This window comes from Hippoglossus stenolepis, chromosome 19, assembly GCF_022539355.2.
Source record: "Hippoglossus stenolepis isolate QCI-W04-F060 chromosome 19, HSTE1.2, whole genome shotgun sequence".
Classification (NCBI taxonomy): Eukaryota; Metazoa; Chordata; class Actinopteri; order Pleuronectiformes; family Pleuronectidae; genus Hippoglossus; species Hippoglossus stenolepis.
The window spans coordinates 8,024,956-8,052,188 of NC_061501.1; the positions used below are offsets into that span (position 1 = coordinate 8,024,956).

Genomic DNA, 27,233 nt, shown 5'->3' on the forward strand with positions numbered 1-27,233 from the left:
TACTTTCCTATAAAAAGATAATAAATGAGGAACAGAATCCCTTGCAGGGAATTTGTTTTATTGAAATTGCTCACCACTCACTTAAAGAAGAAGTCAATAAATGGAAAATGTAAAAAATATAGTAAAATTATAGAAACAATAAATAAACTGTAATAGGCAATAGGTAAACAAGTAATGTGCAAAGCAGGATCACAGTGGGGACAACAGTGCAACAACTTAACAGGGAAAAATAGATTAGCTGCAATTTAACAGTAAATTAATCGTAATGTGCAAAGATAAACAGGATGAAAAGGCTAATGTGGGTCAAGAGTAAATTAACAGTAGTTTAACAGCAGAGTACTGATGGAGATGAGCAGAAAGAGGATGAATTGTATTTCTGGATGGTCACAGGAAGGAATGACCTCCTGTAGCGTTCAGTGGAGCACTTAGTCATTCTCTGAGTCTCTGGCTGAACCTGCTCCTCTGACTAACCACAACACTGTGTGGAGGGTGGGAGACATTGTCCATGATGGAGAGGAGGTTTGACAACATCCTCCACTCCCGACTACATCCAGTGGGTCCAGCTCCACCCCCATGACTGAGCCAGACCTCTGATTCACTCTGTTGGTGTCGGCTACTCTCAGGCCTCTGCCCTCAGAAAAACATCTGCAGCATGGTGCCAAAGACGTTGAAGGAACGGAGCACTCTGGAACTTCCTGTAGAGAACCGCAGAGATCCTGGTCCAGTCCAGTTTGATTTCTAAGTGGACACCCAGGTATTTGTACCATGTCTGCCCTGTTGGAGGTTGAGTAGCAGGAGTCCTGGATCTCCGGACGTTCACCACCACACAAGTAAACGCCATCACTCATGATGCACTTAGAGCCATTGGAGAACTTCTCTTGGTGAGGTAGTCCACCACGACACCAGATGACACCAGTCATCGTCCTTCAGGAAGACGGGATAAAGGTGCTAAAGAAATGGAAGAACGTGATTTTCGATGCGCCCCCTGGCCTGTCCAAGTAGTAAGAATTATCCATCAGACTCCAAAAAGGACCAATGAATGGAGGGAATCCAGGACCCAGGATGTGTGGGGGCAGTGCTATTTGCCTGTAGTTGCTGGTGTCAAGATAGCTATGAGCGACATTTTATTAAACAGACTTGATGACTGTGTGTGAGACTTAAACGATTTTAGCCGACCTTCCATTCAATCTTTGTTCAAATTGTCCAGAATAAAGCAGTGAGCATATGTCAGTAAAATTTGCTGTTATTTGTATGTCGAGTCTTTAAAGGTTGCAACATTCTTTCCCCCGTTTAAGACTCTATCCAGACATCATCTTTCATAATCTCCCTCTCAATTTGTCCAGCTGGGTTCCTGCTAACCTCTGTGAACTTTGACCTTACCACACAGCCCTTGCCAGCCCGTCATATTTGTCTCTTTGTGTCCTTTGTTGCCCTTCTGTCCCCCCGTTCTCCCCCTTCACCATATATGGCAGATTAATGACAGCTAATAATATCTGATGTTCCTGGACATTGCGCCTGGTAATGAGATGCATTCCCAATGGGTAGGCAAGGTGTCACCACTAACAAATTCCCCGTTGCTGTGCGCAATTAGCCTGTAAAAAGGGTGGAAAAATACACTAAATCAGTATCGGCCAAGATGGATGGAGTGCGCCGAAAGAAAAATACCCCTTTGTTACCAAACAGCCGACACGGAGGAAGAGAGAAGGAGAGAGAGAGAGAGAGCGAGCGGGAGAGAAAAAATGTCTCTTTTCCTCCTCCACATCTTTCTCCTGGAGGAGATGTGGACAGGTTACCTTTATGGAAACATTATTCCTTGACTGCTCCCTGGCAGGAGTTCATTACAGCTCAGCCTAACGTTGAAATATTCTCTGCGAAATGTCAACATATGTAAATGAGGACTCAGCCCTCATTCGCATGTCATGTTTTGTTAAAAGTTGTTGCAACCTTTCTTTCCTACTTATTTCTGGCTTTTCCTTTCCAACCCCCAATGTCTTCCTCATCACAGGGAATTCAGCTCATTTCCAAAATAATATATATCAAAATACCAAGAAGGAGCAGGGAAATATATACATTTTGCTCGACACCGATCATTTATATCACTAAAAGCACAAAGGATACACTGCACTGCCAATTTTTCAGTCAGTGATTATCCCTGAAACACGACTCATTCATCAATAAATAATGCTGTTTTTTATTTTGCACCAGCATATTTTTTTTTTAATTCATGGATATCTCAGTTTGAAATAAAACCCGTGTGATCTGGCGTTTGCTTTACTAACATTCAAAAGAAGTTAAATCACACACACCAAACAACTGTGTTTTCCGTGTAATGTGGCCGCATTTGTATCCGCGATGGTCGGCCATATTAAATCATGTTCAACAACATCGATCCCTCAGGGCAGTTTAAATATTAGTGAGCATTAAATCAATAACAATGCAGGCTGTGGTTACACACCAAAAGGACACTGGCATGATTCAACATTTATGCAAAACAACAGCTAAACTGTGGCATAATGTCTTGGCTGGTGCCATTCTGCACCGCCGAGCCCCATGGCAAACTGCGAGTGATGAGAACGGATAGAGCTCCCATTCACAGCCACCCATGTGTGCCCAGTAGCTCAAAGCATTGACTAGTTGCCCAGTCATCCCCCGATGTGACAGTTAGCACAACTCTGAGCAAGCAGCTATGTGTTACACTGACGCTGAAACACTATCTACTTCACCCATAAACTCGCGGAGCCCGTGCCGATCAAATTTTAAAAAAGCGCTTTTGCCTCCGCAGGGTGAGTGTGAGGCAGATGCAGGGGAGATGGTAGAGAAAGGATTCACACCATGGATGGGGCTTGTAAAGGGGGGGGGTGGGGGTTCTGTTTAGTTGATGCAGCGATGTATGAATGCATCAACCTCTCAGTCTTGCGTTGTCAAAAATTCATTTCATGCAGGGGTACTGAAGATGCCAACTAGTTCACCTAGAGCTCTGAGGAAAGGGGATTTGGCGCATTGTGCCTCTGAAAAGAACGCCACGGCACTCACGTATTCAGCAGCCGGCTCCCTGCTCCGCTTTGTGCCCCTACTGTACCCCCTACTCACAGGCTGAATCTGTTGGGGGCTCTATCAGCCTAATGAAAATTACATTCACGCCCGCGCCACTCCTGCCTATAAAGCCTACATTATGCAACAGATGAGCATTGGGGGCCAGGGTGTCTAAGTTTGATAGCATTTCTTAAGCAGGATCAAACTGGAAGCACGGGAGGAGTATTGGCAGTGATGTGAATTTGATGAGTTCAACAGTAAAAATATTCACTTTCCACGTATAATGAGAACGGCAAACCCGCCCGGTGCAGGGTTGATTTTTGGAGTTTTTTCGGAAGGGGAGGGGGGGGGGTTCTTCATTGCAATATCATTTTGCGCGGTAAAATTGATATAAAAATGAACTTTTTGGAATAATTGACTCGGTGCTCATAACGAGAGGGGATCCCGTCATTTGTTATGAGCCAAATGTATGCTACAATATAGGAAATCCAGTTAGGAGAAAAGTGATGAGTTTCAGGAAGGCACTGAAATCTACATGCAAATGCGTAATAATCACACATCTACAATATTGCAGTGTTAAGAAAAAAAAAAAATACCTTGAATTCAATTATCATGTGGGCTGGAATAATCATAATGTTATTGGAAACTCAATTATGGAGGCAAGCCATGTCTGGAAATTAGCTGAACTTAGCTAAGGCAAGTCAGCCCCTTGAATTCATCAAGTATGGATTATCACAATATTACATGTTCACTTTGATTCCGCTGTCCAAAGACAAACATTCACAGTCACTGCTGCATACTCCCCACGTTTGTTTTATTCATGAACTGCGCTCTGATCTATTATACATACAAAACTGATTCTATGCTGATCGCCCCGGGCTAACAGGCTCAGACATAGAATTAATTATATTATATACACATGCAAGATAATTGTGTACGATTCGGTCAAAAAAAACAAACAACAGAGGTATTTCTCTATGTGTGATTACCAGTGTTGCTTCACCGGCAATTATTTCCATTATTGTTGCTAATATTGTTAATGTTATTGTTTTCTCATTACAGCATTTCTCTGGGGCTTATTTTTAAGATATTAGGATGTATGTGACCGCTACTCTGGAATAAATCATGGCATTGGCTGACGAAGCCCATGACATTAATACCTAAGCTCCACGCTCATATACCAAGAAAATTACTTTGAAATTAAACACAGGGCTAGCACAGGTCGGGCACAGGAAATAGAGATAAGCGTGCTAATTCATTAAAAAATATTAATGAAATATCCCCCTCTATACAGTGTTCATGGAGACAACCATACTTTTGAATATTGCAACATAAAAAAAGAATATTTCTTCTGGCTGATTTAAAGGGTAGATCTCTCTCTATTATTCATATTATATTGGTTGATACTCGCGCTCTGTTTTCCATGCCTGAGCATGATTGAAAATATCATTTCCATTTGGCACTGGGAGTTTCATGCATGGTTTGGTTATCAAATTCCAACACACTCACTGCAAGGTCCAATATGATTCCACCCCAATATTGTCCAAAGACATTTAGAAAAAAAAATATACACCGGGCTTCTGCAGAGTTTTCTATGAGGAGACTAAAAAAAAAAAGGAGCTGGACCTATGGAGGTCAATTGCATGCCTCGGTGGCATTTCTAATAAGCATAATGTATTTAGGCATGGGCCATGGAGAGGTGTCAGAATTGATATTTGCATACATCAACAGTGTGTAAGGAAAGTGTTTGTGTACTGTACATGGAAGAAAAAAAGTGTGTTGTGTTTACAGTATGAATTTAAAAAGCCCAATTTTAAATTTTACTTACACTTTTTCAACTGCTCTCGAATTATAATTGGGTAATTAAAACAATTATCAGGCATGTAAACAGCCCAAACCTTTTTTTTTTTTTTTTACAAACTTGTGCCATAATTTCTGCTCTCCAGCATCAGTGATCCTGGTAACAAACGTGCTCCTGCTTATGATTCCGTCAACTTTCAGAGTTCCTTCCAGTTCACTCCGTCACCAGCCTCACCCCTGTTTTCCCCCAGCACCGCCGCCTGCCACGGCGGAGCTGGGGGAACATGCAGCCTCGCTCCGAGACGACTTCAATCCCCTATTATCAGGAGCGCGCACATTGCCGCTCACAAGGGTTTAATTTATTTGTGCCTGTTTCAGCCCAAGATTAAAGTTTAATTGGCACTGACTGGCAGCTCCCAAGTTTTGACTAATTCTCCTTATCGGGAATCCTTACCGAGTAGCTCTGGGCAATGTGAGGTCTGCCTGCCTGCCTGCCTCCCTGTGTGCGTGGCAACAGTGCCCACACACACACGCGCATTCACACACATGCAGTCAACATAGTAATCTGCTATTTTAATTGGTCGATGGATGGAGTACCTGTGACTATACGTTAATTCAAGTTGTGTGTTTATAGGTGCGTGATGTGTACGCATGTTCGGATTTGTGGACACGTGTGTTTGAGTGGTAATGCGTGTGTTAGCTCCACTGGCAGGGCCCCCAAAAGCTTCTGGATTGTTGGGTAATTAGACATGCATCCTATTATTTACTCCAGACTTTATAATCGATTTGTGAAGGTGGAACCATCGTACTGTAGTGCAGGCCACTCTTGTGTTCCTATAACACACTGAGCCTTTGTGACTTGATGTATATTGATATGCATTATTTCTCCGTCTGTGTCGCAAACACAACAGAGGAAAAAAAAACGCTGGTTAAAAGAACACCAGTGAATTGTGGGTTGTCGCCGCTTGTGTCACCACATTTCCCCACAAACTCTTGGAACATAAATCATTATAAAGTGAATTACTGCAGAGGGGTTGCATTTCCATAAGTGCGTCTTTACGCCAGAGTGATACACAAGCGTAAATAACACTGATAATCTCAGCCTGTGTTTCATCAGCCAAATCTGAGTCGGAGGGTGCAATCGCTTGTGACCTGCGATATTAGTGGCAGCTATTAAAAGCTGCGGAGGATTTGCAAAGCTTCATTTAGTCAGTCGGGGAGATGTGCGTGAAATAGCGTTCCTTTGGTCGTAACTAATGTCTCTAATTCTAATGAGCGGGGCTTCTGTGTTGCAGCGGTGCGCTCCTAAACTGGGAAGCACTGGATTAAGAGAGTTCTTGTGAGGGCAAATGGACCCAAGTTCAAAGTCACTGGCTTTGATCAGGCACGGAGATGCGCGCACTGGCAGAAGAGCTTGTGTCGAATGATTCCACTGATGCGACTTTATATGTGTGGCTGAACGTACACGCTTACTTTCATCCGACCAAAATAATGACGATGAACTCGAAATTTTTCATCAGCATTTTTAAGCTCATTTGAGTATATGACACATTTCCAATAAGGGTGACATTTATTCATGTGTTCTCCCAAAGAGATTTGGCAGTAAACACAAAGTGAGTCATCTTCAGGTTGTGTCCTCCACTGATTCACAAGTGTTTGGAAAGCTTTAATGAAAGAAAAAGGAGAAGACAGGGAGACATGCAGCAAAACAAGTGAGGATGTTGTACTTATTGGAAAAGGAGACATTTTAAAAGAAAAGGAGGAAGGAAGGAAGGAAAGGATGCATGTGAGGCTAATGAATGGAAAGGGAAATAGACATTTATTTTCAAAGAAGGAGAAAAGGAGGTGGTCGACCTCGCCAGTTTCTCACTGGCCAGAGTGAATCTGGGAAAATGCCACGTTCTGTCCAGCTGGAGACAGCAGACTCCCTCGCAATACAAATATGTGAAGACGCCATACGTGAGCATATTACTGGTCCTGACTATGTAATGAAACATGCCACGACTGACTCCATGTCAAAGTCTGATGGCACTTCCCCTCGCCCCCCCCTCCCGTCTCCAGCCCCACTTCTCCCTGGCCATGTGTTCTCCGTCCTCTCCCCAGACCTGCCCTTCTCCATGTCTCCACCTGATGTCCCCGCACTTTTCCTTCATTTGTCATTTTTCTTTCCAAAATTCCACTGGCTCACTTGTTCCGCAGCTTCCGTCCTCGCTCACGCACCTGATCCCACCTCCCTCGTCCCCCAAACCAGTATTTACAGCTGCCTTTGTCAGCAGCTCCTCGTCGGTTTGTTGGCTTATGAACCCTTTGTGTCTATTAGCTGTGTTTTGTAACTGCCTGGATGTTTACCTGCCTGTATACCTGCCCGCCAGCTTGTCCACTCATCTACCTGTAAGCCTGTTTATTCTTCATTAGACTATCTTCACTGAATGGGCCTGCGTTTGTGTTCGCAACCTGTTTCCAGCAGGGTGACAATATACCTGCAGGGTATCTTGCCTGTAGGGACGGCAAAGTAAAAACACAACCCTGCTTAAAGTTGTACACATTAGCCAGTTTGTACAATACATATATAAAGACTCAAAAGCTTCTAAGTTGTGTTGAGTCACCACAAAGGATTGGAATTGGCAATATATAGAGGGCGTCGTAGTGAGTGGAAAACTGGGCCTGATTACCCAGGGTTCCATTTGGCGAGGTCCATTGAAAAACCTGAATTGTGTGCGTGAATATGCAGTACTCCACGACAGTGTTTGTTTTTGGTTGTGTTGGCTGAAAGTTGTTTTTGCGTTTGCTTATATAATTGGTTGTGTTGTGTGTTTTTCCATCTCGACTTGTTTTAAATCTGTTTGTTTTGTTTACGTGCACGTGTCAGACTAAGCAGACACAGCCAACCAATGATAGTCTATTTGCCAACAGTTTTTGTTTTAACCAACTACTTCCAATATTTGCTTGAAGCAAAGTGGTTACTTTCTGCTTCGAGCTATGTATTTATGTGCAGATCTTGATCTCCTCAATTCGCACGAAGCAAGAAAGTAACAATGAATGTGAAATGAAAAGGAATACCTTCAAAAAATCATGTAAAATCACCTAATAACAGAAATAAAAATAATAATAATAATCATCGCAGGTATTCTGCATCAAAGTAGTTTACTCTGCTCTGTCGTATCGGTGAAGTCATCTCCAAACTTGGGCAACCATTTGCTAGATACAAAATAAAAACTATGGTTTCATGTAAATAGGGTTGACTGACCATTACAATGTCCAATAAATGGGAAGCACAGTAGTAGTAGTAGTAAAAGGCATACACAGTCTGCAAAGAACTTTATTAGGAACATTATACGATCAGTTGTTAGGGCCTCGCTTTGCGCTGCACAGCCACAGCTGTTTGTGGAGTCACAGCTTCTCCCACAGCCTGTTTCATCCATGTCTGTAGGTTTCAGAAGACCTGGACAAATACCGATGAAATGAGTGAAGAGTACGGACTGAAGGCTACTTCCTTTTCCACACGCATATCTACCATTGTGCATGAATAAGCATTTTAAATAGGTGTGTCTGTCCACAGAACAAAAAATCGTGTACATGTTTAAAAGTGACCTGTATCTAGATAGTTGTGTGCATCGTGCTGCTGCCATGTGATTGGCTGATTGGATAATTGCTCCAATAAGCAGGCGAGCAGGTGTTCCTTTGTGAAGTTCTCAGGGTGTGTAGCTCACGATCACCTTCAGAAAAGATGCTGCCCTGACGTTTTACTGGAAGAGACAGCGGAGCTTGTTGGACTGTGGGAGACGATAGTGGTGACTGATGTTCTGTGGTCCGCCTGGTGTTTGCTAAAGTGGCCCCGGAGCATCACACATCTGCACAGTAGCCGACAAACACATGCACTGATAAACAAACACATTCATTCACATGAATATACACTTCTTTGGACTTGGTGAGACTTTTAGCTGCGAGTCATTGTTTCGGAGCTGTGCGTTCAGACAGGAGTGGCGTGCGTCTGCTGTGTGTTTGTTTGCATGTGTGCGTGTCAGGGGTGTGAGAGTGAAGGACTGTCAGTGCGCCGAGATGGGGGATGGCGTCCCTTAATGAATCCGCCAGGTCCGAGGGTCTTTCATTGATGGCTGCTAATTTCACCTGACAGTGCTGAGCGGCTGCTGCGTACGGCCTGGCAACCAATCAGCACACATCAGTCTCAATCAGGGGGAGATGCCCCCTCTCTGGTGCCTGCACTCTCACGCAAACAAACACACCACTTAATACAGGGTCGGGGGGGCTGCTATCACATCGCTCATCCCTAAGGTGAGCACCTGATCCTGACCTGAAGGACGGCTTTTCTGGTTCTAACTTCACCTGACCTCCAGGTGCTAAATACCGACTTGACATGGTTGTCACACCTGAGGGAGCAGAAGATATCTCTCTGGAGAAACAACGCTCAGGGCCCCCTCTCTTCCCTCTAAAACTGAAACTCTTGATGACATCACCTTGACTTATTGTCACCTTCAGCTTGCTTCCCTCTAAAACACGCTGTTGCACCACCTGTGGAGCGGCAGGGTGGACGCCTTTCACGCTGAAGTCAGGCTGCAGGAGACAAACAGCGCCCAGTGGACAGATGGTGTCACGGTGTTGAGCTGAAGCACAGGGGAGGCTCAGCCAGTGGAGGTTGCCAGTTACTGTACAACTCCCTGCACAGAAAGTGTGTATGTCAGTGTGTGAGCACGTGTTAGGGTTGTTAATAGTTATGAGTCTCATGTTTGCATGTGTGATTCAATATGCATAAATATTTGGCTGAACAGAGTGCACTCTGTATATTAATACGTTATTACAAATCCGGACCATTTTAAATAGTTTAAATTTTTTAGCCAAAACCCAAGAAGAATGAAGTAAACTAACATGAAAAACATCAATGTTTGACCAATTTAGCAATAATGAAATGTCTAAACTAAACATTCAGTTTCAGCAAAAAAAAAAAGCACCCTTCATTTGCAAATCTTTTATAAATTTGGGCGTATATCTAAAGTTTGGGGGGTTGTATTCGCTAACTTTTTCTAATAAAGTGCATAGAAAATTAATGAACCGGTTCACTTTGTCAATTTTGTTACCAATATAGAATCATTATGGGTTTACTAACAGCAAAATTATGTCCTTCTATTGTTTAATGCCATCGCAATTTGTCTGAAAATCTGTAGTATTGAAAAAGATATGTCCACACAGCAAACAATAAAAGCCATGGTTGAGTTTGATCCGTACAGAGGTCACATCTTCTGTCCAGGCTGAATGTTGGTCCCTGGGTCAGGACCATGGTCAGAGACACCTTTCACACTTCAGTACTGTTCAGTATTCAGTACTTTAGTAGTATTTAGTATTTAGACACAACTCAGGCCAAGAACGCTGTGGTGTGCTGGTATTTATTATTCTAAAACCCTGTTCATCCAATTAGCCTTAATTAGAAATCTCAGGAGTCTACAAATTTGTCCCAGTGATCAGGGTTAACCAGACTTTTGTTGTAGCAGTCACACGTGTTCTTACTTTTAAGGCGGCATATCGAGAACTGGATATTTAATGTAGTCCACACAACCTATGTGCTATTAATTATGAATACGATTAAATACCCCACACTTTAACCTTACGATAATAGAATATATGAGATGTCACAGCTTTGAATCATTTGACCTTTTATTGATCATTTTTAGTTTTAAACAGTAAGAGACACGTGCTGGCAGTCTCTGTTAGTCAGCTGTGCAACAATAGCTCAACAGGCACATCTTTAATTCATAAATGTTACGAATGCACAACCATCTTCTGCCTTAATCATCCTGCAACTGGTCTTTTTACTAGGCTGTTGTACAAGGTTCTTACTCAGGGGCATGTTTCTGCCACGCAGGATGATGAACAAGTGAGGAGAGATTTGTTTACAGGAGGACAACGAGAAAAAAAAACATGAATATGATCATCGCAAAATATTTATTGTTGCCTGTTTTGGGCAAATGTGCTCTTGGCTGGAACTCGTCTCTCTGCCTCCTCAGCTTGTGTACGTAGTCAATGCTCTGTATCTCAATGTGTCACGAAAGAAAACATTCAGATATGTTTGGCTATTAAATGTTGATTTGCACAATAGAGGAACGTTGAGACGAGTGCTATGTCAACAAAAATGAACCTGTTTTGTTTGCAAAGACTTAAGTTTTTGGCATTGACAAGCCTTATAAAACACATATAACCAGTAGAAGGTCCCTCAGAGGGTGCATACCTCCACCCAACAGTCCCCTTGTGAAACCACACTTCAATTCACTAGATCTACATTTGTATTTGCATCAGCACCAAACTGCACACAGATCCATGACTTACTCTCCGAGAAACGAACAGAAATGTTGCAAAATGCCCTCGCAACTTAAAGAAAGTGAAAAGTACTCTAATGGATTCTTCCCTGACCTATATCCTTCCACCGAGTTCCATGTTAATCATTCCAGTAGTTTTGGTGTAATCCTGCTAACTAACGGAGAGACGTACAAAACTCAAACACGACCTCCTCGGGCGAGGCAAACATTGTTTTAAGCTTTGAGAAGCTCGTTCTTTTTCAGCTCCGCGATAGCTTCACATTTAAATAGGATTTGAAGAGGTACACAAATTATAACCTGGGGGCTGCAGGTGGGGTTCAACAGTTGAGCCACAACTCAAACTTGTTCTATTTCTACTGTACTACCTCGTGTTATTCGGTAGATCTCAAGCAAAACAGCACAAACTGGCCACAGACTAGAAGTGACTCATGTGGTTGTTGAGCATGTATCACACGAGAAGTGTCAGGGAACTAAATACACAAATCAATGAAGCTGTAACTCTTTAAAAAAAACAGCCGACTTAGTGTGTTGATGGATTGAGATCAGGAAGGGATCAGGAAGACTTGCACCTCTCAACACATAATGGAGAAACTCATATTCAAATTCAAAGTGATATTCATCAATGCCTGTGTGGCTCAGGAGGTAGAGGGGGTCGTCCACCAACCAGAGGGTAGGCGGTTCGATCCCTGAATCTCCCGTTCTGCATGCTGGAGTACTGCAAGATACAGAACGATAGAGAAATGTGTGTGGTAATGGGTGAATTGCAAAACTGTTGTCATGAAGACTAGAATAGTGCTATATAAATTTACCTTATGTAGTTTCAGGTGTAGCATTATCTGCCTGCAAATCTACGTAAATTAATATTCTGATGTAATCTGCTCATTTAAATAGTAGATTAAATAATTATATATTCATATCCGAGTATATTTTGCTCTCTGGGCCTTTTGTCTGTAGCTCAGCCATGAGGCATTGTCTCGAGGTGAGTCAACCCTCCTCCCTTTCACGTGCCCACACACAGAAACACACACTAAAGTGCCCCTGTCATTAGTGCTCTGACGACCTCCAACACGTACCTACCTGACAGCTTCTGCACGTCTGCGGAGACGACGACAACAACACGCACCCACACCCCACACGCTGAAACGGAGACCCGGAGAAGGAAACTTCCGCGCCTCGCGCCCGGGCTTGAGCTGATGCCGCCTGACACCGTCAAAACAGAGCTCGGCGTTTCCTCGCTCGCCGCCACGTTAAGCATCAAGGCTGGTGCACCAGGCCTTACCTGCTTCCCGTTTGAAGGCCCCGTGGAAACCCATAGTGACGACGCCACCTGGTCAGTGTCAGCAGACGTCAGTACGAGCGCCGAGGAGAAGAAACAGAGACGGGGGAGGAAGATGTGGACGAAAGCAACACCGTGTCCTCCTTTACTCCGCCTGTATCGCTCATGGAGACTGTACCGGAGCAGAAACATGCAATACTCTGACCTTTACACTTTTTTTTAAACATTATTTAACTCTAAATTGTTGAATAAATGCTTAAATTGTCTGATTATTTAGCATAGTAGTAGGAGGACAGCACATGTGCACACGAGAGGTACAGCTCTGCAGAGATCCATTCATCCCCTGAGTCCACGGCTTGTTCTTGTAGTGTTGTACAGTTGCACATTGTGGCGAGAGAGAGAGTACACAAGGGCTTCGGGGGATTTTGGTGCATTTTAAGAAGTTCCATACTTAAAATGTAGTATTCGTGTCAGCCCACTGTTTATTGATCACTAAAGTTGTGCCATATGTTTGCATTTTGGTCAAGCTTGAGGAATAATATTAATAGTAATATTAATAGTTTAGGACTTAGGAGGGGGATGTATCATAATGTGACTACGGACTTAAATCTAAACTTTAACTTGATTGAAATTACAGTTGAAGATATAAAAAGTGAAAATGTGGTGGTTTTTTTAAGTAAGTGAAACATTATATAGTATGTGTTTTAGCTTAAATGCTTAAAGAGCTTAGAGCGGTTATCTCCTTTCCCATCGCCAGGAAGGTTTGCCTTTCTGTTATTTTCCACAACGGTGCAGAAAAATAAATGTTTATTTGGATACACACCAAATTGCACACACTCATAAATATCAGTCCCCTTAACTTGCCTGTTTTTCATCAAGAGCCATTAATTATTCTCTGAGAAATCAATGAAAATGTAAAAAAATTGCCTTATTTTTGCAATGTTAAAGAAAGTGAGAAAGATAATTCCTGAAAACTCCCCTTGATCTAGATCCACACCTAAATTATATTGGTTCTTCCTTGACCCACGCTGCCTCGTTCCAGCAACTCTCATGGTATCTGTCCTGTAGTTTTTGCGACATCCTGCTAACTAACAGGCAGACAAACCAACCAATTCAGAGAAAAAACATAACCTCCTTGGTGGAGGTAGACAAAAGAAAAGTGAGAGAGGAAGAGCAGAAAATCCAGTGTGAGTTTCCCTCCTTCCCCCAAATCGAAAGGTCAACAGGGCGAGGGAGAAGTGCAGCGGGTTGCAGATTTTCGCCGGCACTTCGCTCGGCGCGCTTCTGGACCTCGCAAGATGTTTGTGGCAAGGTCACCGCGGGAAGCGTAAATGGAAGTTGATGGCTGTGTTGTTCCGCGTCATCGGCCGTGCTCTCCACCACTCTGCGGAGACGGCGCTGGTGAGTGCAGCTGACATCATGTACGATCAAGGAGGCAGGCGATGTAAAAAAAAAAAAGAAAGGAAAAAAAAAGAAAGCGAGGCATAAAATAAAAGAGACCGGCTGAGCACAAGCTTCAGTTAGCCCACACAATGTGATGATGGGATATAATTGATGCATTTCCCGTCCCTGGAACCCAAGAGAGCCTTTCATGCGGGCGCACACGAACGCACGTCTTTGTTTCTCACTGCATCTTAGTGCAATTTTGTTTGTAACTATTTTGTTGGCTATTTTTTCCCCCTCCTTTTTTTTAAATGGAGAGGGATAATGGAAATTCACGATGAGAGGCTGGAGTGGTCCTGATGCTGCACTCACCCTTTTTCTACTCAGGACTTTTTTTTTTTTTCTTTCTCTCCTCTACTTTGCAGATGCATTGTTTTACTGCAAATTATAACCATAAAAAAGACTCTGATCACCCATTCTGTTAAATTAATAGAATTACACAAAAAATGTAATGATAGCAATTAAGTCTTGAAAATGCAAATTTTATAGTCAAGGACGATTACCTCATTTATAGCGTGTGCTGGAATGATGCCAGACGAAGGTAATTTAGATCCGGGTTGCTCACGGTTACATCATGATGAATATGAGACGAGCGGGGCCTCATCATGCACCTCCAGTCGCCCCAACTCTCAATCAAATGGAGGGACGGGGGGATGTGGAAGCTGTCAGGGACAAGTCTTCTGCAGGAGAGAAAGATGCACATGGAGCACATCGGCCCCCCCCCCTGATCTACGTCTGGTGGGGCCGGAGCAGCATGAGGATAAAAATGGCAGGTATTGTCCAAAAGGGCTCCAAAGGGCTAACTCCTGCACTCACCATAAGCTTTAAACGTCCTATCCTTGACTCCTGCGACTTTAACAAATATTATGCATTTCAACAACTTCCCGCAGAGAAAATCGGATTGAATTTTACAACCAATGCTGACATTTCAGAGGCGAATGGATTCTCATGCAGGTTTGATGGGAAGCCTTTTCAGGACGGGAGCGGAGTTCCTCGTCCCCGCGCCCGTGCCCCGTTAACCCTCGCGGTGTTTATTGCCCGGGATTAAAAATTCACATCAAAACTCAACGCCCCAATGACATTTAAATGCAAGGATTTTTAAACCGTAACTGCGTTTGGCTGAGTTAAATACTCACATTAGTTAATTATTCGAGAAAAAAAGGCAGATGTAATGGCATGAATCTTTTATGGGGGCCTGCCTGGTGCCATGATCTCTAATAGCTTAACATTTCACTTTAGCACTTCTTCCGTTCTATAGTGCAAACCAGGACTCTTCTCATCAACAACTGTTTCACATGCTGGACTACGGTGCATCGGGCGGCACGTCACGTTTCGACTTTAAATCCCGACCACGCTGCAGGGATCTGTCTGTCATCGTAAAAAAAAATGTTTTGGCGAAACAAATGATGAATGGCAATTTTACTCCAAATTTTCACTAAGGTAACATCATCACGAGGACCAGATATTTCCCACCTCACCGTCATGCGTTGTTCTGAAATATCGCTTGATTTAATATGATTTCACCTCTGGGCAGATTTAATAGTGCAAAAAGCACCGGGATAAAATAAGAGAAATAGCGCGAGTATCCCTCTTGTTTCTTTTAAAACTGGAAAGCTATTTAACTAACATTTCACCCAGCTCTGGCTATTACACAGTCTATTGACACATATTGCACCTGGGCTGGACTCTTTCTCAACCCCATCCATCGGTCACACAGATTGTCCCCCGGTAGGCAGAGGCCTGCGACGTTAATGGAAATGGGGCAATGCTGGGAGCATAGAGCCTGGAGAAGCCTGGATGATCCCTCAGGCCATGGCTGCCATGGGATGAAATAGAGAGACTATTACAGTGGAGTTGTAAAACCCCACACGCTCCACACACTATCATAATAGAATATTGATTCTATCAGATGCCAGGCCCCAGCCTGTCCCCGCAATGAAGAAAAGAGCACTAAAGGTCATTGTGCGAAAGAAGAGAGTGGGGGAGAGACAGCAGAGCCGAGCGGGAGAGAGGAACAGGATGGAGTGGACAGGGGAGAAAGAGCGGACCACTGCTGCTGTGCTACTGTATTTCTGTAATAACACAATGTATCTCCACAAAACTATTAGAAAAAAAACTAAGAGGACTAAATAATTCCAGTGCCGTATGAATAAAGTCGAACCAATCGTAACTCATTTCTGTTGTTCAATTAAACCCTCTTCCCTTTTTTTTTTGTTTTTTGCATTGCTGCATCTGTCTCCACAGCCATAAGTAACACAGAAGCAATTTCAACCATTAATTGTTGATCAAGGCGGTTGGGAAAAGCGCCAAAGGAAAAGGATGACAAATAAGCGCCCACCATGCGAACAGCAGTACAAATTACACCACAAGCAGGATACGTTTATGCTTGATTGGAGCAATTTAATGTTTTCTTACTAAAAAAAAAGGAAAAAAAAGGCTCGCAAATCCTGGGAGGACAGTTAAGGAAATGACTTTTTAATCATCCAAGGAGCCGCTGCGCCTTGTCTCTCCTGATAGCCCCATATTGAAGACTTTGAGCCATTAGGGGAGGGAGTTCGTATGGTTGAGGCCATTCTTAGCAACTTTTTAGTCCAAAATATATCGGAAGGGTTTGAACTGGGGGTGAAACAGTGATGCGGGGCTGTAATTATTAAGTATTTTTAATTCTCTTTTTTGTTTAAATGTTAAGATAAGACAAGTTAGGATAAGATAATCTTGAATTAGTCCAACTATGGGGGTGTTTGATGTGTTACAGCAGCAAAGATGACAGCAGATAATAGATAGAACTAATATATATAAAAAATGTAAACCAAGGGAAATATAAAAAAAATAAAACAATATATACAATGTAGACATAAAACAAAAACAATTTTTCTAGATTAAATACATCATTATCAATACAAACCAGTAAACATATTGCTGTAACATTGTTAATTGTGCACTTGATTATGGCTCTAAATGGCGTAAAAGAGGCTCAAAGACTTTGTAAAACAAACTAAGTCATTTTAAATCTGTCTGCAGCCGTCACACTCTGTAACCCAGTCAGGTTGGAGGCACATGTTTAAACAATGCCACCGTTACATGCACAATACATTACAAGGAATTGACTAATCTGCGCTGTGACATTATGGCCTGTACGAAAGTCATGATGAATTCTGTTTTTCCTGGGCCCCCTTGGAAAATATATTCATGAAATTTCAATGTCCGATGAAACAAGCCATCTTTTAACCAGAGCTTGACTGTGACATACCATTTATTACTATTCCAGGCCAGGCTTTTATTTTAGTCAAATAAATATCCATTTGTCTTGTTGTATTTATTTTCTTTTTTTTTTGTTCCTCTTTTTTTCAAATTCACACACAGCCCAGGTAATTGAACAGTAGTTGTTGGTGAGGGCCTCGGCAAATGAAACTGCCATTGTAGCATCAAAAATAATCAATTTGATGAGTCTTGTATATACTCCCATACTCAAAGTAATGTGATATTGATTCGGCGCTCTGATTTAGTACTCCTTCCCCGCACCAGAATGATTATTGGCTTTTGACAAATTCCAGCACAATCTTCAAACGCCCCCCCCCCCTCCTCCTCCTCCTCCACGCCGCCCAGCGCCCTCTTTTGTCTCAGAGCTCCGGTGCCATAGCCATCAACTCCAGTTCAACTCTGCAGCCTGACTTTGTGTTCGTAACACACTTGGACTGTAAAAGACTTTTCTTTATAGCTGCAAAAATCGCAGGAAAACAAAAGCGATAAGTCTGCATCAAATTGTTTTACTGGCAACTGAATTTGCATGTGAAAGACATGGAATTTTATACGCTCCATACAATATTCACGTGTGTGTGTTTTACCTTCACACACACATGCTTACCATTAAGTTACTATCTAATTGTGTATGTGGATAGTAATCCTTCTCCTCATACTGCTCACTCTTTTTTATTCCTATTTTTATAAGGATGCGAAGGCCTTGAACGAACATACAGTATGGATGGAGTGATAGTTGGAGCAGTTGGCAGAAGGTACAGGGGACGAAGGATGCACGGACTGATGGATAGATGGAATACAGGTATAGATAGACAGGGGAGGAAAGGAAGGAAGGAAGGATGGTGGCGAAGGGTAAAAAAACAGATGATGGCACAGTAGAAGAAAAGATGGGCAGGTGGCGGGCCTCAACATCGGGCCAGTCTGTATTGAATAGTGAGTGTGTAATAAAGAGAGGAATACACTTGGCCCCAGAGAAGACATGGCTCACTTGGTGTCTGCTTTAACAAGGAGTATGCTGTGTGTGTGTGTGTGTGTGTGTGTGTGTGTGTGTGTGTGTGTGTGTGTGTGTGTGTGTGTGTGTGTGTGTGTGTGTGTGTGTGTGTGTGTGTGTGTGTGAGATCTAAAGCCACTAAATATGCCGATGCGTGCATTTTACACACAGAAATGCCTATGGGTGTCTACAGAAATGAATAAATGATGTATGTGTGTGTGTGTGTGTGTGTGTGTTCAAGTGCGTGCACCTGTGTATGTGTCTTTTTGTTTGTAACAGACCTTGTACAGTGCATGGGAGTGTGTGTGTGTGTGTGTGTGCCCTGCAGGCTGCATCCCCTATGTGCCGTGCATGAAAACACCTCACACGCACAACAGGGGCCTGCTCATGGAAAAATCAATATGCTGGTGGTAGAAATATGCTAGAATGTTCTCTAGGTGAGAGATTGATCTGAGCTCCGTAGAGGATCTGTCCAAAACCAAATAATGGTTAGGGGCCAGCGACCTCCAGATCCCTCCTCAGAAAACAATAATTATAACCACACTGTTGTATGTGAGGACTAAGCATAAAGGCCGTGGTCAATGAAGGTGAAATGCTAACAATGCAATGGTTGTACAACTGGAGCCTTTCACAATATTTAGTTCCACAATGAAAGGTTCAAGATGTGTTTTAAAGCATCTCCTATTTTGTCAGAATAACCCCAAAAATAATAATATTTCATGTTGATAGTTCTGGGTATATTAGCCCAGGTTTTAAAACATCTACACCAAATTCCACACACGTCTAAATATCAGACCCCTAAACATGTAAAGAAATCAATAAAGTTACATAAAGTGATAAAATATAATCCTGATCTGGACCCGCACCCAAATTTAATTGTTTTTTTTGTGACCTAAACCATAAACATGCGGTCGGTCAGATGCATGTTTGCATGGTTGCAGTAGCACAGGGTCACTAGTTAGCCTCTCCAACGCTGAGCCCAGTGCACCAGTTGCACATATTAAACCCTTATCAAGCCTGTGTCCAGCTCCGTGTGTGGCAGGTGCAGTAATGTAAACGGTCTGTTTGGAGAGCGACCAGGCACATAGACACAGAGAGAGGGGGAGAGGGAGAGCCAAGCTGAAGCAGTGTGCTGGCGTGAGAAGATTTAATTCCTCTGTGTGGCATGAAACTAACCTGTTCCAACACTCATCACCGGGCTCAGCACTAACGAAAACAAATTCTTGAAGTATATTTTGTCGTTTTATCAGGATGTGTTGCAGGAGGCCCAAGGTTTGCAAACCAAAAATGTTGAAAGGCTAATTAATTTTTTTTTTAGAAAATATTATCTTTAAAATGCCTTTCAAATTTTTTAAGAAGTTGTTAATAATCTTATGTAAAGTGGTTTGTCGCACAGAACAACCTGACATTACCTAGCCAGCCTCTCATCAGCACAGCCACTGTTTGAGTGATGAGTCTCCTACAGGAACCAACAGCTGTATGTGCAAATCATGCATATAAATCAATTACTGGGGCCCTATGTACTTTAAATGCACCCATTAATTAAGCAATGTCAGACACAATGAACCGTGAAGTTCATTACATTTTTAGCATTCAAACCCGGGATTATTTGAAGAGTGCGTGCGGGAGAGGGAGACTGGTTTACCTAATGATTAGCCCCATAGCTCAATGTCAGGCAGACGCCAGCGGAAATTTCAGGAAAAGCTGTTGAGAGAGGAGTCGGAGCGGCGGCAGCAAGCTGTCTCAGCAATCTACGAAAAACACGGAAGGGCTTGATCAAAAGGGGGAAGCGAGAAACAACAACGAGCTACGAGCCGTGCCTACTTCTGAACTTTAAACTCCGGAGAGAGAGAGAGAACCAAAGACTTTTACAACCACCAACCACCCGTACAAGTTCTGTCAGGTGCTGGATTGATGTGGGTCAAATACTCGCGTATTATAATAATAATAATCATACTCTAGCACCAGTGTTCAAAGTTCTGCACAAAGGAGGGTTCAAAAATGCAGCTACAAACATAAGTATTCCGTGAGTAGTGGCATGTTTTTATAGGATAAGATAGACTTAATTAAGTTCAGGGAAATTCTTGTGCCAGCTTGCTCCAGCACAGTACAATAAACAATAGAGTACAACAGAATAACAAGTGTAAACAAAATATTTGTGAAAATATAAAAAATATAAATATAAATCGCATACGGAGTTAAAGAACCAGTAATAGAAATAACAATAGAACAGTAAAGTCATACTGAACTGAGGTGGCAATAGAAAGTAGTAATGACAATGAAGGAGTAAGTAATATGGAAGATATATTGCATATGATACTGCGTATTGTATCGTGTCATTACCGCAAAGTAGACACACCATGCATTTGCTATGTATCCTGTAATTGGGTCTTAAAAGATGAAGAGTTTCAAGAATCATCGTAATCCTTTAAGTGCAGTGACAAAAAGAATCACCCGAGCTAAATCTAAAAGGCAGTGTGTGTGTGTGTGTGTGTGTCTGTTTGTGCACGTGTGTGTGTCCGTGACCTCGGCGCTGCCTCATGCCAGGCTGTAGTTTGGTTCAAGTTGCTGTGAGATGACAGGGGAGGTTGGGGGTGGTGGGTGGGGGGTGGGGGGGGGGGGCACGTTGCAGCAGAGAGAAGAAGCTGGGCCCAGATGACTGGCATTAAACAATGACCTCTGCATAATGAAAGATGGCGACAACGTTTCCCCGCTCATTACAAGGTTCCACACTGTGACAAAAATTTGCATATTCATATATTTTTTCCTCTCTCTGCTACCACCACCAGACCCCCCCCTCCCCTCCCCTCTTTTCACCGCAAATTATTTTTTTTCCCTGTGAGCAGGACATCTGCCTCCCTGACATCGCTCTGGAAGAGGGAAAATAAATAAATATGTGTGCAGGGAGGCACATGATCCGTCCAGATGCCACAGAAATATGGCACGATGTTGACATCACCGCGCGCACCCAAGACCGTGTGTGTTTTCCGCGGCTTAAGCACCAGGAAATCACGTTCGGGGTCAACGGAGAAGAATACAGCTCGGGCGGAAAAAGCGACAGAGGTCCGGAATGTATATCTGCTTTGCATATTGTTGTTCTGCCACAGTGACATGGACGCCACCACAACGCTGGTTTTGCAGGTTACGCACAGTCGGGGCCGACTATGATTCATGTCACGGAGGAGAGGATCAATCGGAGGAGAGCTTTCTTCACAAAACATCAAAATCATAGCAAAAAAACTCGAAACCTTAAATACACTTATTTACATTCAAAAACACAAAATATGAAAAGAAGTTTTGACGTTTTATTAAGTGTATTCCACAACACACGCCGGAATAAAAAGGCAGCAGCATTGAGATTTTAATATTAAAGATTTTATTTGTCTTGTGAAAAGGCTCCAGGTAGACACATCAAAAAAGCATCAGAAGCTCTCCCACCCTCCACGAGACATAATTACATTTCAACATCAAACAGAAGAAGGTGCCACACATGAAGTTGGGCAAAATAGGAAATACAGACATGTATGCAAAGACAGTAAATGTACAAACTTCTTCATCAAAAGAAATGCTCGTGGTTCCTTTATAGAAAGAAAAAAATAACAGCCAGAAAAGGGTTGAAAAGAATGAAAGCAGCAAAAGTGGGGATTTGAATCCATTTTATTTAGTTGGGTAACTTTAATTCAAATGAATCAGGCTGAGCTGCTCCCGCCAACCGCGCCCCAAGAGTCGCCGATCTCGACGCGCAGCATAACGATCACCGCAGCACTTCTCAATACAAACTGTTTTATGTGAACACCTCAAGCTGAGGGCTATATAAATATAGAATTAGACAAAAGTGTTATTTTTTTCTTTTTATGTTTTCTTTTTTTCCCCCCTCTTTTCTTTTTCTCACTCTCCAGCAACATCCCCAGGTCGGGCTGGCTCTAAGCAGATGCAGGCGCTGCAGTTCCCTTATGATAGTTCTGCAAAAAAAAAAAAGGTTTTCTTTCAACTTAAATCAGCAAATTGTGGAGTGCAGACCTTGGGGTATGTTCCTCTCCCCCAGAAAAACTTGCTCGCAGGGATCAATTTGAAATTTAAATCGCAGTGAAATGGTGTTTGTCATTAACAATCAAATATTTGAACCGTTGAAATACCTTTTGCCCTCTTCTGCATCTGCACCCTCTGCCCCCCGTTTGGAACCTCCCCGCATGGGGCATCGTTTTGATGATGATGAATAAAACAAAAACGGTGGTGGAAAAGATCACAAAAGCCATTCATCACTATTTGTAGATTTTGTAAATCAAAAAAATAACAAAACAAATAAGAGACGGGTAGGATATACATCATGTCGCATCTAGACAATTAAAGAAAGAAGGCAGAGTAAGCGAAAAGCAAACCGGAGTTGGTCTAAATGGTGCAGCAGAGGAAGGTAGGGGAAATGGAGGGAGAGAAGAGGTTCCTGTCATCTCTGAGAGACAGCGTCTCTGCTTAATGTTCATTAGGGGCCTGATTGAATTGGGGGGTGTAGCACTGTCACTGTTAATGGAATGATCTCTAATTGGGGCGCATTAGCTCTATAGGATCTGGCTAGTGTCAAAGGCAGACAGAGGGGAAGGTTGCAACAAGACATCCTGGCTATGCTAAAAATACACCAAAATAAAGCAAATGTCATCATCTAATAAACATTTGCGTACACTGAAATTAAACATTAATGCATCCCGGGTAGAATTACGACAATGTGTACTTATTCCCCCATCCTACATCGTAGATGGACTAGAAATGTCAACTAACTTCTTTTACCTTTACGCCCATTTTTTATGAGGACAAGGCCCATGGCTCTGTCAGACCCTCAGAAACTTAAGTGTTGGATACGTGTGCGTGAGGGGAGAATGTGTTATGTGCGAGTGTGTGTGTGTCCATATGCACTGTGCGCCACACCCCCAGGGGGCTACGACCGCGACGGTTTAGACATGGAGGTGAGGAGCAACTTCAAGGCCAAAGTAAGGTGTGCTCATGATAATGACGAGCACAAATGACCGCTATCGCCATCCAACAAGGCCCAGGACTTGATCCGTAATGGCTGCCCATAAAGGAGAATCATCATCAATGAAAATGACAGGTTATTAAGATCCAATTTTAATGGGGGGGGGGGGCTATGGCTTTAGTATGATAGGTTAGCTATCTATAAAACCTTTACAGCCTGGCCCTGGACGACATCAGCCCCGATCCCCATCTCGCCGCGCCGTGTGCCAGAGACACATGCTAATAAGCTCACAACCTTTAATTAAGCAATATGTGTAAGTTGGTGGTCATTACTGCCTGATTTGTGAGCCACTTCATTACACTGAGCACCAGCCAGCAGACACATGTTCAATACAAATCAAGCTGGCCGGAATATTATCCTGCTTAATGTGAGGCCAATATTGATATTTTATCACTCGTCTTCTGATTAGTGACTTTTAGAATCTTCATGTTTCACTGTCTCGCGGCTGCACTCGACACCGGGCCTTCATTAGAAGTGTGACTGGACATTGTTTATTAAATCACAAAGAGCCTTTAAGACAAGGATCTAGTGTATCGTATTTGGTTTGCTGTTATTCTGATGAGTGGGTAAACGAAGAGGTGATTGACTTCTTTATTGCCTTTCGGTTTTTGACCCTTTGTCCGATGTCAACGAACGTACCAAGGCACTGGCAACTGAGGCACTCTCTCTCCTCACTGTCTTCTGCCAAATTAGCACATTCACCGGGGTGTCTTGTTTCCATCAGTGACAATCAGAGCCTGAGTCATTTGACCCGGGAGAGAATGTCGATTGAATCCATTCCCATAGCTGACACAAGCCAGATATTAGAGGGTGGTTTTTTGACCAGTGGAAAAGCGGCTTTCGACATTTGTTTTCAGTCATTAAACGGTAAAAGTATCGTAAAGTACAACATAAAGAGAATATTCAAGTATTAAATAAATGTAAATGCTACTTTACAGAATCCTGCAGCGTCTTCAAGTCAAACAGACGGTTGATAAGCGAACTTACATCAGTTCAGGCTCCAACTATCTCTGTCTTTGCTCTGATGTCATTGGTTGAGGTCCTGCAGTGCAAAGCTAGAGCCACACCCGCTTCCTCCTACTGGCTCAACACGATGGGACCCTGAGGGAACCAAACACAAGATAAAAAAGATGTTAATCTGCTCAGCAAACAGAAGGTAGGAACACTTTGTACAAGCGAAGAGGGGGGGTTGAGATAAGGTGATGGGAAGTTCACCAATAAAGTGATTGAGACAATAACATTGACACTCACGGCAAAAGAGTTTCTTCCGTTGGCGTAGCTGCTGGGGGGCACTCCTGCCTTCCTTGTCTGCCCTCTGATTGGTGGAGCCCTGACCTGGACAGGGAGCCATCCTGGGATCACCGTGCACCCCCTCGGTGTCACCTATCACCTTCAGAAGAAACGTGCATGTTAGTGATGCTCAGCCAAGCATGAATAGAAGCTTAACAATAAAAGAACTGGTGATACTGTTTTTAAAATCAACTTTTAAAGGCGGCGACTCTGGGGCCAAACGTGCCTCAAACATGTATCAGTGAGCGCAGGTTGAACTTGGATGACGGTGACTGAGATTGGCAGCAGGAAAACTATTTTCCTCGAGGCTCACGAGTGGTGTTGTCATGCAATAGTCTCTACCTCTGTCCTGCTGTGTAGAGTCAACTTGGAGGAGAAGCAGAAATGGAGACTATATGAAACTCTACCTCTGGTCCCAGAGGGGAAACCGGCTCTTACAACTCTGAATGGGCCTAATTCTGTGCAGGGATCCGAAGTTTCTGACTTTAATCTCGCGGGTATACACCAAAATTAGCAGGTATACACTGGTTATTCAAACACTGGTGAACCTCCCATTGTCAGTAGAGTGTGCCTTTCTCCGCTTTTTTCCCGGTGCATCATGTTTGACGTCACGAACGCACTAAAAACTGATCACTGTTTTGCCAAAGTAGCATAGTCACCCTGGTGTCTCGTTTCCATCACTGGCGATAGGAGCAGGAGCCAATAAAAACCTACTTCAGAGCCGGGAGTGAAAGCTGATTGTAACCATTCCCATGGCAGACAAAAGCTAAATATTAGTGAGTATTAGTGGGTTTTTTGACCAATAACAAAGGGGCAACAAATTTGGCCACAAACAAAATGTGTCTACTGCAATTAAAACAAATTGAATTAAAATACATTACTTCCCAGTTCAGATCCCGGGTGGTCCGGGCTCTTTCTCTGTGGAGTTTGCATGTTCTCCACGTGGTTGTGTGGGTTTGCCTCCCACAGTCCAAAGACATGCAGAGCCTCTAAATTGACCATAGGTGTATGTATGAGAGTGAATGGTTGTTTGTCTCTGCACTATGCTGGCGTGTACCCCCTCTCGCCCCACTGTCAGCCGGACAGGCTCCAGCTCCCCCTGTGACCCTCAAAAGCATGAGCGGTGGATGGATAAAATATGCAACAAAAATAATAACCAAACGAGAGTTTTCGTCAAAATGACTTCTGACAGGCATCAAGTCCAAAAAAAATGTAGGCTGACATTTCTTAAGCTGCAAATTACACAGATAGAGCAGCAAGTGAGCGAACTTTAAAAAAAAAACGCACACAAAATATGCCACAGAGTGTTTCTTTGTCTGAAACTAGTATAAACAGGCCAGATAATTACATGCGGTGTACTTTGGAGAAGTCCTCCTCCTAAGCAGATATGGCTGCCAGGGAGGCATTAATCTGCTCATGCAACATACAGTGCGTAGCCAAGGACATTCCCTCTCTCTCTCTCTCTCTCTCTCTCTCTCTCTCTCTCTCCCTCTCCTTCTGTGTGTGTCTCATAGCCACACACACCACATGCAGTGAAGACAGCGCACACACACACACACACACACACGCACGCAGCAGACAGAGCAAACTCACTTCCTGTATAAATCATATTCATATTTCTGAGGGCTGCCGATGACCTCACGGCAAATGAAGCGTGGGTCCTCAGCTCCGCAGCGGCAATCAAACGTGCGGCGGAGTAATTACAAAAGAGGGGTAGGAGGGAGAATTGATGTGGTTTGTCAATTAATGTTGCTGCAAGGTGTTTTTTCGAAAGGTTAACTTCTTCATATTCTCTGCATGCCAAATTAGGTCAATATTGGTCCGGCGAAGAGTCGCCGCCGCCGTCTTGTGCGTCGGCGCGGACGGCGGGCTGAGTCACGGGGAGCCGAGACAAAGAGTCCTTGTTAAACGGGAGATTTGAGAGCATATCATGATGATGAGGTGTCCCCGATGTCAAAGAGCGAGTCTCTGCGCCGCCTCCAACTTTCCATTTCCCCCCGCTCCCCCTTTCCCCCCATCATCATTCGATTTTACAGTTTGACGTTAAACAAATCGACAAACTACAAGAGGAATATCCACTCATAATTATACAAACCATGCATAATACAACACAGCCATTTCCTGCTGATATTTAAATAACCAAATTAAGTGCTAGCTGAAAACTCGCTCTGTGAATAAACTGCATACCTTTTGTTTCTACGAACGGTTAAGCACATCCACCCCAAAAAAAGGAAAAGCGGCGAAAAAGCAGCACAGCCGAAATTGCAGAGAAAAGTGTTTTTATTTATAGAAGTCGCTGGAGATGCTCATCATCAGCGTTTTTTCCGAGCCATAAATAATTTGTGGAGAGAGGTAATATTCAAGCTGGCAGAGCCTTAGTTGTGCATCTTTAATGGAAGTTTTACAGAAGCCGAGCCAGTTCTTGCATATGCTGCTGCCTCCCATATGGAGGGAAGGAGACAAAAGGAGCACAGTTGGCTTGTCCTATCTTTTCATAAGTCCATCTACACTTAAATGCTAGCCCCGGAGAAAAAGCGACACAGGGGGACATAAACCCACTGTGGTTTTAGGAGGCAAGATAATGACTTTGCCTGCATTAATTTCTTCATCAGCCATCTTGTTTCTTCAGACGGAGTGGTTACGAGGCCCTCTCTGAAGGTCCTAGGTTATATAGATGCATTTCCCCCGCATAATTTCGGCCTTAACAGTTGTTGTCAGCAGTGCAGTTTGTGAGTCGGCAGCTGGGGAACATCTGTTTATAGGTAATGAGTGTTTCCAAAAGCTACACCT

The 27,233-nt window shown here is 43.2% G+C and overlaps 1 protein-coding gene across 1 annotated transcript in view; it reads right to left on the bottom strand.

The window, feature by feature from the left end:
- Window positions 1–21,565: 21,565 nt before the first annotated feature.
- ofcc1 (orofacial cleft 1 candidate 1) overlaps window positions 21,566–27,233 on the bottom strand; it is an 88,706-nt gene continuing 83,038 nt past the window's right edge. The window contains exons 19-20 of the mRNA XM_035143166.2: window positions 24,405–24,543; window positions 21,566–24,254 (exon numbers count right to left, since the gene is read on the bottom strand). Of these exons, the coding sequence (XP_034999057.2) occupies window positions 24,181–24,254; window positions 24,405–24,543 (213 nt within the window). The 3' untranslated portion in view covers window positions 21,566–24,180. The remainder of the gene's footprint in view (window positions 24,255–24,404; window positions 24,544–27,233) is intronic.